The sequence below is a fragment of the Microtus ochrogaster genome, chromosome 10, assembly GCF_000317375.1.
Source record: "Microtus ochrogaster isolate Prairie Vole_2 chromosome 10, MicOch1.0, whole genome shotgun sequence".
Classification (NCBI taxonomy): Eukaryota; Metazoa; Chordata; class Mammalia; order Rodentia; family Cricetidae; genus Microtus; species Microtus ochrogaster.
In genome coordinates, this window is record NC_022016.1 from 50449848 (window position 1) to 50462619 (window position 12772).

A 12772-nucleotide genomic window follows, 5' to 3' on the forward strand; every position below is an offset into this window, starting at 1 on the left:
GGAGGACTGGGCCAGAGTGGAAGTGAAAGGAAGTACACGAGACCCATAACCTCCCACTTTGTAAATGAAGGTACAAGGAAGAGGAGGGAGGTGTCTGAGGCCACCAAGGGCAGGCATCGTTTCTGAGTCCCCAGCAGCAGTGAGCGGAGGAGAGGCCAGGGCCAGGTCTCTGCCCCTGGTTACGTTACTGTCAGTGTATGGCTGTCTGGCTGTCTGAGGACACATCTTGTGACTGCGGGAAAGTTACTGCAAGGCCACTGGGGCTGCCAAGCACAGTGAGGGGCAGATGTCTCAGGCTCCCATGCCCAGAGCCCTTCCTGTACCTTCTCAGGACCCACCCAGGAGAAACACTACCCAATGCCACCTTCTGCCTCATTCCTGGCCACCGATCTGCTGCCTCCTGCTTCCTCCAAGCCCTTCAGGTACATCCCAACCTGAATATCCCCCAGCCTCTGCACCTCCACCCTCGAGTGCTGGAATGCTGGGCACATGCACATAGGAAGGGGGGTCCCTGTCTCCCCCAACCCTCCTTATCCTTTCCCCCAACAGCAGGGACTGCTACTGTGAATTGGGGTGGTGGTGAGTCTGTGCAGGGAGGGGCTGGGCTCCCCAATGACTGCCCTGCCCCCCAGGCCGGCTGTATCCCTGTGCTCCTTAGCCCGCGCTGGGAGCTGCCTTTCTCCGAAGTCATCGACTGGACCAAGGCAGCCATCATTGCTGATGAGAGGCTCCCGCTGCAGGTAGCTCAGGGGGGTACCTTGGTGGGGGGCATGTCAGGGGAGGGACCCCAGGAACCTGGCCCCCTTCTATCCCCATTGCCTCCCTCAAGGGCTCCCATAGATACAGATGAAGGTGGAGACTCTGGGCTTGCTGAGAGCAAGTTTTGAGCCACTTTCAGCCTCAGTTTCCCCATCTCTACAATGGGATAGGCTATATCAGGTGATCTCTGGAGCTCTGCTGAAAGGAAATGAATTAAGACCCCGAATCTTTTCCATCTGATGAAACTGACTTTGCTTGGATCTGAAGAATACATGGGAGCTGCCTTGAGGCGTCTGGGGAGTTAGGTGGAGGCCTGAAAGGCAGCAATGGCGATCCTATAATGGAGCCTGGCGGCCACACCTACAACCCCAACAGGATACATAACAAGGCAGGGAGATCAGGAATTCAAGGTCCCCCTTCAACTACATAGGAAGTTTGAGGCTAGCCTGGGATAGTGTCAGAAAGAAACAGATACATGAACATGCTTGGGCATACACACACACGCACACACACACGCACACAACACTTATATTTATCCATTGAGTCTCCACATGACCTAAACATTAAATGGGCATTTTCTAGTTGAGTCTTTATAACCAACTATGAGGAAGCGTTTAATGCGCCCATTCTACAGATGGAGAAAGTGGGACTGGGGGTGTTGTGACAGTCACTGCCTCCCCCTCTCCAATTCGGTATTTTGAATAGGGTTTTGTGTAGCTTATGCTGGCCCCAAATCCTCTATGGAGCCTACAATGATCTTGAACTTCTGATCCTCCTGCCTCCAGTTACTGAATACTAGGATTGCAGGCATGCATCAATGGTGACAGTTTATGTGGTGTTGGGGATCAAACCCATGGCTTTGTCCATGCTCTGCGGGCACTTTGTCAACCAAGTCCCCGTTTCCCTTCCTCCTCCCCATCCTCAGCCACTCCTACCCTTTGGTTTTTTGGCTTTCTTTTTTCTTTTTTCTTTCTTTCTTTTTTTTTTTTAAGACAAGGTCTCTTAGTCCAAGCTGACCTTGAATTCAAGGACCTTCTGCCTCCGCCTCTCGGGTGCCAGGATTTACAGGCACATGCCACCTTACCTAACGTTCAGTGCCACTTAAAACCAGGTCTGTGTGACCCTAAACACAGGGTGCACATCATGGAAGCTCCGAGTTCCCAGAGCTCTGACATCAGCTTTCTCCTTTCCGGGTCAGTCAGGGACAGACCCCAGACCCCAGACCTCCTCTTTCTCTCCCGCTGCTCCCTCAGGTCCTGACTGCCCTCCGTGAAATGCTCCCTTCGCGGATTCTCTCCCTGCGTCAGCAGACCCAGTTTCTGTGGACCGCCTACTTCTCTTCAGTGGAAAAAGTCGTCCACACCACACTAGAGGTGAGAGGCTCCTGTGCAGGGCCCCGGGCTTCGCCTCAGCCCTTCTCCATCCTTCTCTTCCATTCTTCGAGGGTTGTGGGTCCTCCCTCGATGCTTCTGGGAAAACCTAGGCACGGATGGCTGTGTGGTCCTGGACGCGCGTTTTCCCCTAGTCTTAGCTTGCCCTTGTCTGTGGCCTGTGCGTTCCAAGCATAGGCTCGCTCTCATGGATGGCAGAAGCAGTCTGGAGTGCTGGAAGAACTTGTGTCTGTGGGAGTGAGGAAAGGAGGGAAAACCATGTCACCATCTGTCAGCTGTACAATCCCGCTACAGAAACAGGCTCCTCTGGCTTCTAGCTTCTCGGGTGTTCTGCACAAGCAAGGGAAAGGGGTGGGGCTAAGTGGTCCTGGTAGAGTATCTCCTCCCATCGCCCCCTCCTCAGACCCCGCCTCTTTCAGGCTCTGCCCCTTCTCAGGCCCCACCCATAGCCTGCTGTCTGAACCCCACACACTAGCCAGCCTGACAATCGTCTCCTCTTTCCACAGATCATTCAGGACAGGATCTGGGGTGCATCAGGTCGCCCCTCACTGATGTGGAACAGCCCCCCGGGGGCACTCCTGGCTCTCCCTACTTTTTCCACGAGCCTGAAGGACTTCCCCTTTTATCACCTGCAACAGGGTATGTCTGGGGGTGGGACAGCTTGAGGTGACCTCAGCTCCCCCGGGTTTGTTCCAGTTTTGTCTGTAGATACTGTCAAACTCTAATACCTCTCTTGGTTCTTTGGGCCTCCACCTTCTCCCTCCTAACTGCCTGTGTCTCCTTCCCCAGGCTCCAGCCCTGAGAGCAGTTTCAGTGCCCTGATCTGGGTGGGGGTCTCTGGCGAGCCCCTGCTGAAGCTTATCCAGGTGGTGGCAGGTTCCCGGCACTGTGCCCAGGTCTGACCCCCCCCTCCGACAGCTGGAGCCCTGGGGCCCAGGGTGGACGCAAGGAGCGGAGCAAGGCCCTAGATGACCACACATCTGGGGGAAAGGCAGGCTTTCAGTCTCAGGTTCCTTGTTCTTCCCTGAACTACATCAGAATTGGCGAAGCTCTAGAAGAGGTGGTGCCTCTTGGTGGGGCTGGAAGGAAGTATTCACTCACTCATTCATTCATTCATTCATTCACTCATTCATTTTCTCACCTTGAGACCAGGCCTGGGCATCAGTGCTGAGGACCAAAGAAAGAACAGGGGAGGACTCCTCCCCTTGGTCTGTAATGTTAGCAGTTCTTGGTACCGACACTGTCCAGTCTCACTTCCAGAGAACACAGGTTGCCACGTGTGGTGGCTCATGCCTATAATTCCAGCACTTGAGCTGGAAGGATGCAGAAAGATGGAGGCAGGCTAGCCTGGGCTACACAGTGAGTGTAAGGCCAGCCAAGGCTACATAATAAGATCCTGCATCTATGTAACAGACCACTCCAAAAACACCAGATTGCCAGTAGACATAAAAAGCAGAAGTTGCTTTCTAAAATATGGCTACATATGAGTAGTGTTAGTATAAAATTCCTTATTTACATTGAAATCTGTGTAGGCTGCTGGTGTGACCACACCTTAGAAGGTAATCGCAGAGGAAGGAGCCTCGGAGCAGATGCTTAGCTGGTAGACAGGGTTTAAGGGAACAAACCCTGCGCTAAAGTCACAAACCATCTCAGCTAACACTGTGATCATCTGTTAAAAGTAAACCATTAATGGCCAGAATTCCTTGCTCTGCAAACCAATGGAAATATGAAAGTAGACATTGAAGTAGAAGAATGTGAGCCTGCATAGATGACTGACATTCTAAGTCATGCTATTATTTAATATCATTAAAAAAATCATAATAGAATCTCTCCATCTTTAAAACTTGTAAAGGAGCTTTACAATAAAATTCTTAAATAAAAAAAAAAGATCCTGTCTCAAAAGCCATGTAACAACTAAAACAAACAGGGCTGGACAAATGGCTCATTGGTTAAGAATGCTTGTCCTTTAAGAGAGCCCAGGTTCAGCTCCCAGCACCCATATGGCTCACGACCATTGGTGACGTTAATTCTAGGGGATCTGGTGACCCTTCTGACCTCTGTAGGCACCAGGTAGGCAGGCACCTGGTGCACAGACGTGCAGGCAGAACCTTCCTGCACATAAAATAATAAATCCACCTAAGCGAAAACAAAGACCCACCAAAGACTCCAGGTTGACTCTCAGAGGACGGGAGTAGCTCGGCCAGGGTGAAGAGGGAGCCTCTCTCCAGTTGGGGCATCGGGACTGAGCAGACAAGGACAAGGATACAAACCCTGGAGGGAAGACGGGGATGGCATGCTTGTGACACACGGCTGTGATCACAGCACTTGGGAGCAGTGGCAGACTGAATTCAAGATCAGCCAGGTCTACGTAGTGAGTTCCAAGACAGCCACGGCTGTATAAAGAGACCCTGTCTAGGGCTACTACTCAGAGATCTGCTTCCCTCTGCCTCCTAGATGCTGGAATTACAGGCATTCACCACCACCTGTCTCAGCCAGAATTTTTGCCTTCCAGAAGGTGGCAGTGAAGGGACATGCATCCACCAAGTCCCCGCTCCCACACGTGTGGAAGTAGCTGCTCTCCGTGCTCCGTGCTCCATCCACCCTATGAAAGACCGTCCCGAGACTCCTCTTCTAATCCCAATCCCAGACTTCAGATACATCCCCTTTCTTCCTAGATCCTGATCCTCTGGAGCAGTGAGGAGCCACCCCCTGACAGGTGGCCTGAGACAACAGTGCCCTTGGCAGTCATCGAGGGGCACAGGAAGGTGAAGAGGGAGGACTCCCACTGGGGACCAGGGAGGACTGACTCGGGATGTCCTGAGCCTAGCTGGGCTTCTCTATGGGTCTGAAGGAGTCAGGCCATGGGTTCTAGCTGAGGGTCTAATTGGACCGAAGCTCTTACGCTAGGGTGGGTCTCGCTGGTACACAGTTGCCTGCTCTGTGCAGGGTCCTGGGTTCCACTTCTAGCCCTGGAAAATACAGAGTACTGAGGTTCCCAGAATATGTGAGGCAAGAGGCTTCAGGGGTGTCTCAAATAAGGGGTGAGGTCTCAGATGAGGAACGTGGGCTCATGGAGTAATACTGCAGAGAGAAGCACAGTGGGCTGGAAAGGGGGGGGCGGGAACCCGCACAACGCCACACCACATGCCCCATGCCATGGTTTTCTAGGCAGACACTCTCATCTCACCAAGTCAGGTTTATTTCAAATAACGCATCTGATGTGATAATAGAGAGAACCCTAGATACCAACTAAAGTGTCCTTAGAGACAAAGGGCAAACTGCCCTAGATAGGCTTGTGGGCAGGCTTCTGCACCCCTGGCTTCCCCTTCTACACCCTATCTGAAGGGCTTCTTCTTACTGAGTGGAGGTTGACGGGTGTTTCTCATGCTGAGACGCCCTCAGCTCCCTCCGCCCCACCACAGGCCAGCGATCGATTCTTCCCGTACGACAACATCAGCACCAATGCCATCCTCAGCCTCGATGTCCACAGCACTCTTTCTACCAGTGAGGTGAGGGCGGGACCCGAGAGACTTCCGGTGTGGTGGGGACACACCAAAGACACACCAAAGTCAGGTTCCCACGCCCTGAGGTCCAACCCTTTGCTCCTGACTGGGCAAGTTCCCCCGAGTTTGGCGGGAACACTCACACTAAACTTCCAAGCAATGGCTCCCATCCCCTAAGCTCTGCCCCAACCCCTCAGGCAGGCTGGCCTCCCCTCCTAGGCTGTAAGGATTTGGGTCAGAAAGTTCCTCCTCATAGCTCGCTTAAACCCCTCTGCAGGTGGACTTTGCCTTTGCGGTGTGGCAGAGCTTCCCTGAGCGGATGGTCGGCTTTCTGACGAGAAACCACTTCTGGAACGAGGCCCAGGGTGTCTGGGGCTACAGTACTGAGCTGGCCAATGAATTCTCCATGGCCTTCACTACGGCTGCCTTCTACCACAGGTGCAATCTTTGGCCCCAGCACAGGGAGAAAGGGCCAGAGGCTCCAGTCCCAACCCAGGAGTGGGTGGGTGGGTGCCTGCTGTCTGGAGTCAAGGCTCAAGGCCTAGATAAACCTCTTCCCAGTGATGTGATCTGGGGGCTTCTCCTCTTTGAGCTAGGCTGGGAAGCTAGCTCAGTTGGTCAGAGCACTTGGGTAGCGTGTGCAAAGCCTTGGATTCCATTACCAATCCTGACTAAAAGTGGGCATGTTGGCACACAGCTGTAATCCCAGCACTGGCTCAGGAGGACCAGGAGTTCAAGGACGCATCAGCTGCATGGTGACTTTGAGGTCAGCCTGGGATGTCTGGAAACCCTGACTCACAGACAGGCTCCCTATGCAGCTGAGGGCTGAGATTACAGACACTGTTCCCCACCAGGCCTGGCTTCCGGGGCCTCTTGAAAGTGATTCTTTAATGCACTTAAACCTCATCCATGTATCACGGAACTGGCTCTCAGGATGGAGAAGGATAATCCTCGTGTGCAGAGGGGGCCCAGCTTGTACACAGCTTCCCTGAAGCTGGTCTTTGCATAGCCATGTTTGATGGCTTTGGAACCATCTAATATTCCCCCTGCCACCAAGTCTGACTGAGTTCAGACTTGGGAGCCCAGAAGGTGGGCCCCAAGGAGGGGTTGTAGCGACAGGATACATCACTGCCCATCTCCTAAGCCACAGGGCACTTGGAGAGCCTGGTCATGTCCAGGACAGGAGCTCCCTGTGAGGAGATGGAGTACAGGTTTTGGAAAACAGCTTCAGGTCTGGGGCCCAAGGAAGGTGAATGGATCCTGCCTGCAGCCTTTCCCATCCCCCTAAGGCCTACCTCACACCTCACAGGTACTACCACACCCTCTTCACCCACTCCCTGACTAAGGCCCTGAGGACCCTGGTAGACGACACGCCTGCCTGTGTGGACGTCCTGATGAATTTCCTGGTAGCAACTGTCACCAGGCTGCCCCCTATCAAGGTGCCTTACGGCAGGCAGCGCCAGGACGCCGCTCCGCTGGTGAGGGGACCCCGGGGACTGGTCCGCACTAGGAAAGCACGGGCTGGGAAAGGAAAGAGGGCGGATTCTCCTTTGCAGTCTAATCCAGCTCTTGCCGCAGCAGGGGTGAGGGCTCAGACAAGCTTCGTGGACACGTTTCCCTTCCACCTCTTAGGTCGCTGAGGGACCGGGGCCCAGACCCGAGCCTCAGCCTTTGGCTCAGGACTGCATCAACCATGTGGCAACAAGGTTCGGCCACATGCCTCTGGTGTCCTCTCGAGTGCGAATGGACCCGGTGCTGTTCAAGGACCCGGTGTCCGTGCAACGCAAGAAGTACCGCAGTCTAGAGAAACCCTAGGTAAAGCGCTGCACCAGCCTGCTGGGCAGGAGACAACCAATCAAAACTTTTTACGGATAAAAGTCACGTCTGGGTTGGCCGGGCACTACAGGGCGCCCTGAGGGGCGGGGTCTCCCCCTGGCTGAGGCGAATCTGCGTTTGGCACAGGCCGGGGCACAAGCCGATCCCGGTCCCAGAAATGCCTTTCTCTGTATCTCTGCCTGATCCATTCCTAACCCGCATGCCCACTCACCTCCTTGGTGGTTCGAAGCCCTGGCACTGTTCACACTGAGTGCTTGTGCACACCGCCGGGCTTCAGGACGGGCCTGGGAGCTCCGGAGGGCGGATCTTGCCCTCCTCTCTTTGGTCTGGCAGGTGCATCGTAAGTTTTTTATTTTTTATTTTTATTTTTTATTTTTTTTGAGACAGGGTTTCAGTTGTAGCCCTGGCTATCCTGAAACTAGCTTTGTAGACCAGGCTGTTCTCAAACTCATAAAGATCCGTCTGCCTCTGCCTTCCGAGTGCTGGGATTAAAAGGTGTGCGCCACCACCGCCTCGCTCATCGTAAATATTTGACCTATAGTTACAAGAGTATTAACTGGATGTCATCGTTGTGGAAAGTGGGCAGGCAGAGTGTGGAAGAGACAAAACTCCATCCCCTGCTCTGGGGTTCTTAGTCCACGAAGAAAGCAGACATCCGTAGACACCAGGGTTGCCAGGCTCAATCAAGAGTAAGCAAAAAAGCCAGGACTCAGGAATAACTGGAGAATTTAGGGTATTGTGTGCCAGAGATGGCAGATGCTGGTCTCTGGAGCAACCAAACTGGCCGTACTGCACTACCAACCTTGACCACTAAAGGTCAGCTGCACTACTCTCCCTTCAAAGGAATGGAGTTTGGTGTTTGGTTTTGCTTTCTTGATTTTTCTTTTCTTTCGTTTTTTCAAGACAGGGTTTCTCTGTATAGTCCTGTCTGTCCTGAACTCATTCAGTAGACAAGGCTAGCCTCGAACTCACAGAGATCCACTTGCCTCTGCTTTCCAGAGAGCTAGGATTAAAAGTGTTCGCCCTTACATCCTGGCTTTCAATTTCTTTGGGGGGGGGAGGGTGGACATGAGAAGTGAGACGAGGTCTGACTCTGTAAACCCAGGCTTACTGCCTCAGCTTCCCAAGTAGAGTTACAGGCGTGAGCCACAGTGCCAGACTATGGAGTTAAAGACTGAGCCAGAGGGCGAATTGAGGGGAAGTGGAGGCACGGGTGTGTGTAACTCGGGAGGAATATGACAGAAGCTCACTTTGGCCTGCACACTCAAAGCTTGGGGCTGTTCGCAACTGCGCTGGTTGCAGGGAGAGGGCTGTTCTCGGTGTCCTGTAGGTGAGAGTGGAGTCTGGGAGGGACTTTTCTTGGGTTCGTCCACCTGGAACTGGAATTATCACTTCCGAAATAAAGCACGTGTCCTTGCCCACTCACGCTCAGGCTATAAATACCCGCGCAGCAGCTGCATGGTGTGGCGGGCGCTCAGGGTCAAGGGGGAGCGTGGTGGGGGCCTGGGGTGACTCCAGACGGTGGGGGTGGGGTCTAACCCAGGCCCAAGGTATCAGGTGTTCTCCTTCTTTGATGGATTGAGCCACTGTGGAAACTCCCGTGACTGGGTTGCTGGCCGGAACAGTCTGTCCCCAGAGGCCTCTCACCCCCTTTCTCCAGCTTCCCTCCTGGCCCCTGTATGACTCAGGTCCTTCCTGGATCCTATCACAGCCCAGTGTGGAAAGTGGGCCGTTTATTGGAAGCCAGGAGCTGTCAGATGCTTGAGGTGCAAGAGGGGACTAGAGATTAAAGTGGGGGGTGGGGGCCTGGCCCGCTGTCAGGAGCACTTGAGGGTGAGGAATCTGTACAGCTGCTGTCTAGGCAGTCTGCCAAGGATGGAGGGCACCCAGTGCCAGCGCCAGCCCGGGGACAGGAGACACCTTTGCAGGACAATCGGCTGCCTTCCGTTGGCTGTGCCTGTGTGGAAGGCAGCGTTGGATTCAGCAGATCTCAACCCCTGCGGTAACAGATTACCCAGGGTATGCGGGACGTGTCTCAAGCCGGCTGTGTGACTTAGCCTCTCTGAACCTTGGTTTTAATGAAACCTGTGGGGACTGGAGAGATGGCTCAGTGCTTAAGAGCGTTTTCTAATCTTGCAAAGGACCCTGCCTGGGTTCCCAACCACACTGGGTGGCTCAAACACCGATAACTTCTGTTCCAGGGCATCCAACACCCTCTTCTGGTCTCTAAAGACACCCAATCACATGGTCCATATGCAGATAACTACGCACACGTGTACACACACACATGTGCACACACATGTGCACACACACAATCAAATACTATTTAAAAGAAAGAGGAAGACAGTCCAGAAGCTCAGGTCTATAGTCTCTACAGCACTCAGGAGGCTGAGGCAGGGCAGGAGACCCTCAGAAAGTCCCAGGCTAGTCTAGAGCACGTGCACAAGACCTATCTCAGAACATTGGCAACTGTGAAAAGGACAGCGATGACCAGCTCTTGAGAGGCACAAAGGTATGGCACACAGATAACCCTAACATCCAGAATCTTGGGGTTAATGGAGGCTGAGGGGTGGGCGCTCACAGTGCTGAGAGGCAGAGTTTGTTCTTTTGTTCTTAGTTTTGTTTTTAACAGATGGGGAGAGGGTCAAACGAGGTCAGGTGGTGAGTGGTTCATGCTCTAATCCTCCTCAGGAGGCTGAGACAGGAGGATGGGAATTACAGGCTAGCGTGGGCTATCTAAAATTAAAAATTGAAAAAGCCAGATGTATCTGCAGTATACCTGTAATCCCAGCATTTAGGAGGAAGAGGCAAGAGGATCGGAAACCTGGCCAGTGAGACCACTCTAGGTACAAGATTGGTGACCCAGAACCCGCAGCGGAAAGAGAAAACAAGTTCCCGAAAGTTGTCCTCTGACACACATGCACCGTGGAACACAAATGCCCATCCTTGTGCACGGATACACAATAATAATCAAATAAAAAAATTAAGGGGCTGAAGAGATGGTTCCATGGTTAAGAGCACTGGCTGCTTTTCCAGAGGATCCAGGTTCAATTCCCAGCTCCCACGTGGCAAGTCACACCTGTCTGTCTGTAACTCCAGTTCCGGAGCTGATACCCTCACACAGACATACGTGCAGACAAAAATCATAAAATAAAAATAAAGTATATAAAAATAAAGTATATAAAAGCTTTAAGATGATCAGGAGTTCTAGGTCATCTTGGGGTACCTGAGTAACCTGTCTTAAAACAAAAACCAAACTAAGGTGCTGGAGAGATGGCTCAGGGCTAAGAGGTTCTGGCTTCGGTCCCGGCACCCACATGGTGGCTTACAACCACCTCTAATTTGAGTTCCAGGGGGTCTGACGCCTTCTTCTGGCCTCCAATGTACATGGTGCACATTCATGCCCTACAAGGTGAAACACTCATACACATAAAAAATTCAAAAACCCTAAAGACCAGACTCCAAACATATAACAGATGCTTGCCATTTATTTTAAAAGTGGGATGCTGTTGGTGGAGGCAGACACTTAGCCTCTTACCTGCCAGGACCGTGAAGACAGGAGGCCGGGAAGCTGGTCTGGCCTTGACAACAGTTTTAACTGCGGAGTCCCTTTTCCAGGACACTGATCAAAGTGACCCATACACAACCACCAGGTATGTGGCAGGCTTGGCTGTCTTCACAGGCCCGTGGGGGAGGTGTCCCGAAGTTCCAAGTTTCTATGTCAGAAGTGACCTCTGACAGCTTCCTGGGCTGGGGTACCAGGAAGGAAGAAACCAGCCAGGTCCTTCTGTAGTTAAGAGGCCTCCTCCAGGAAGTCACATGGGACCCACAGTCAAAGTGGCCAAGACATGGAGAAGCCTCAGGTGCCCTTTGGCCCCACATCTCAGGGGTGGCCTCAGTAAGTCATTATGGGCAGGGGCTCCCAAGGGCTGCAGTGGGGACCAACTGGGGAAAGGCAAGTAAGTGGGGGGCTGGGATCCTTGAGGCCAGTCTCCTAGAAGCAATTCATGCTGGTCAGAAGAATGGAAGCTTTCTACCCCTGGCCCAGGGTGAAAGATGGAACATTCTAACCTGTTCCAAAGATCAGAACATTCCATACCACTGTCCCCTCCCTCAAGGGTGGCTCAGGTCTGACAAGCTGTCATTAATTCCAGGAACTCACAATGAAGTGCTGAGAACCCCAAGTTGTCCTCTGACTGCCACACACGTTCTTTGTAGAGTTCATTCAGTTGGGCCCGACGGTACCCAAACACATGCCAAGGAGCGAAAGACATGATTCTCCCCTAATTAAGGTACTTCCGGCTCTCTGCTAAGAGACCTAACTGCTAAGTTAGCCTGTTTCCCCAAATTCTAATTCAAAAGCATGATTTCTGCTTTCCCCCTTTTATTTCTTCTTTCAATGTGTGTGTGTGTGTGTGTGTGTGTGTGTGTGTGTGTGTGTGTGTGTGTGTTCGTGTACGCTGCATCCTCCGTTGCTCTCCAACTTCTTTTTTGAGGTACGGTCTCTCACTGAACCTAGATTGCACAGATGTGGTTAGACTAGCTGGTTGGTTAGCCCCAGGGACCCTATTTCCACCTCCCACTAAGTCCAAGGTGCATAGCATCCAAACCCAGGTGCCATTCCTGTCTCTGTGGCAGGCCTCTACCCAGAATCATCTCCCCAAACTGACCAAAGCCCTAAGTCCGCTCGCCCCCAACACGCCGAGCTTTCTCAGTATTTTGTTAACACACATGCACACACACACCCCCATTAGAGCCATTCAGCTGTTTACAGAACTCCACTGCTGACCCTAACTCAAAGGCATGGCTTTCTTTCTCCCTTCTCCCTTCTCCCTACCTCCTCGCAGCACCTACTGAGATGTACAGCTTGCCTGGCTTGTGTGTGTTTCCTCCCACGATCTAATAAAATGGTCTTCAAAGTATCTTTTTGAGTCTGTTTCAAAATTCTTTTATCAAAGAGACTGACCCCTACAAAAGGGAGCCTGCCTGCCCAGTCAGGTGTCTGGACATGTATAGGACATCCCAGAGTCCCCCCTTCCATGCCTCCATGCCTTTCCAGCTGGGGCATTAGAAAAGACACCAGCTGAAGATCCAACCCAAACACAGTCCTGGAGAAGGACATCCTCATCTGCCTCCGGGGCCTCCTGTGGGCTCATAGGAGGTCAACGAGAGTCCCATTGGCATGGACCAAGGCAGGCTGTGCCTTGAACCTGGGTCCTGGCTGGACACTCAATGCATCGCCATGCGTCCTGGCCGTGCCTCCGATGGTGTCTGACCAGATAG

The 12772-nt window shown here is 52.7% G+C and overlaps 1 protein-coding gene across 1 annotated transcript in view; it reads left to right on the forward strand.

The window, feature by feature from the left end:
* Positions 1-8517, forward strand: part of Extl1 (exostosin like glycosyltransferase 1) — a 16059-nt gene extending 7542 nt beyond the window's left edge. The window contains exons 3-12 of the mRNA XM_005353073.1: positions 332-422; positions 633-740; positions 2013-2132; positions 2657-2789; positions 2940-3046; positions 4826-4915; positions 5573-5659; positions 5931-6091; positions 6963-7131; positions 7286-8517. Coding sequence (XP_005353130.1) covers positions 332-422; positions 633-740; positions 2013-2132; positions 2657-2789; positions 2940-3046; positions 4826-4915; positions 5573-5659; positions 5931-6091; positions 6963-7131; positions 7286-7468 — 1249 coding nt within the window. The 3' untranslated portion in view covers positions 7469-8517. The remainder of the gene's footprint in view (positions 1-331; positions 423-632; positions 741-2012; positions 2133-2656; positions 2790-2939; positions 3047-4825; positions 4916-5572; positions 5660-5930; positions 6092-6962; positions 7132-7285) is intronic.
* The last annotated feature ends 4255 nt before the right edge of the window (positions 8518-12772 follow it).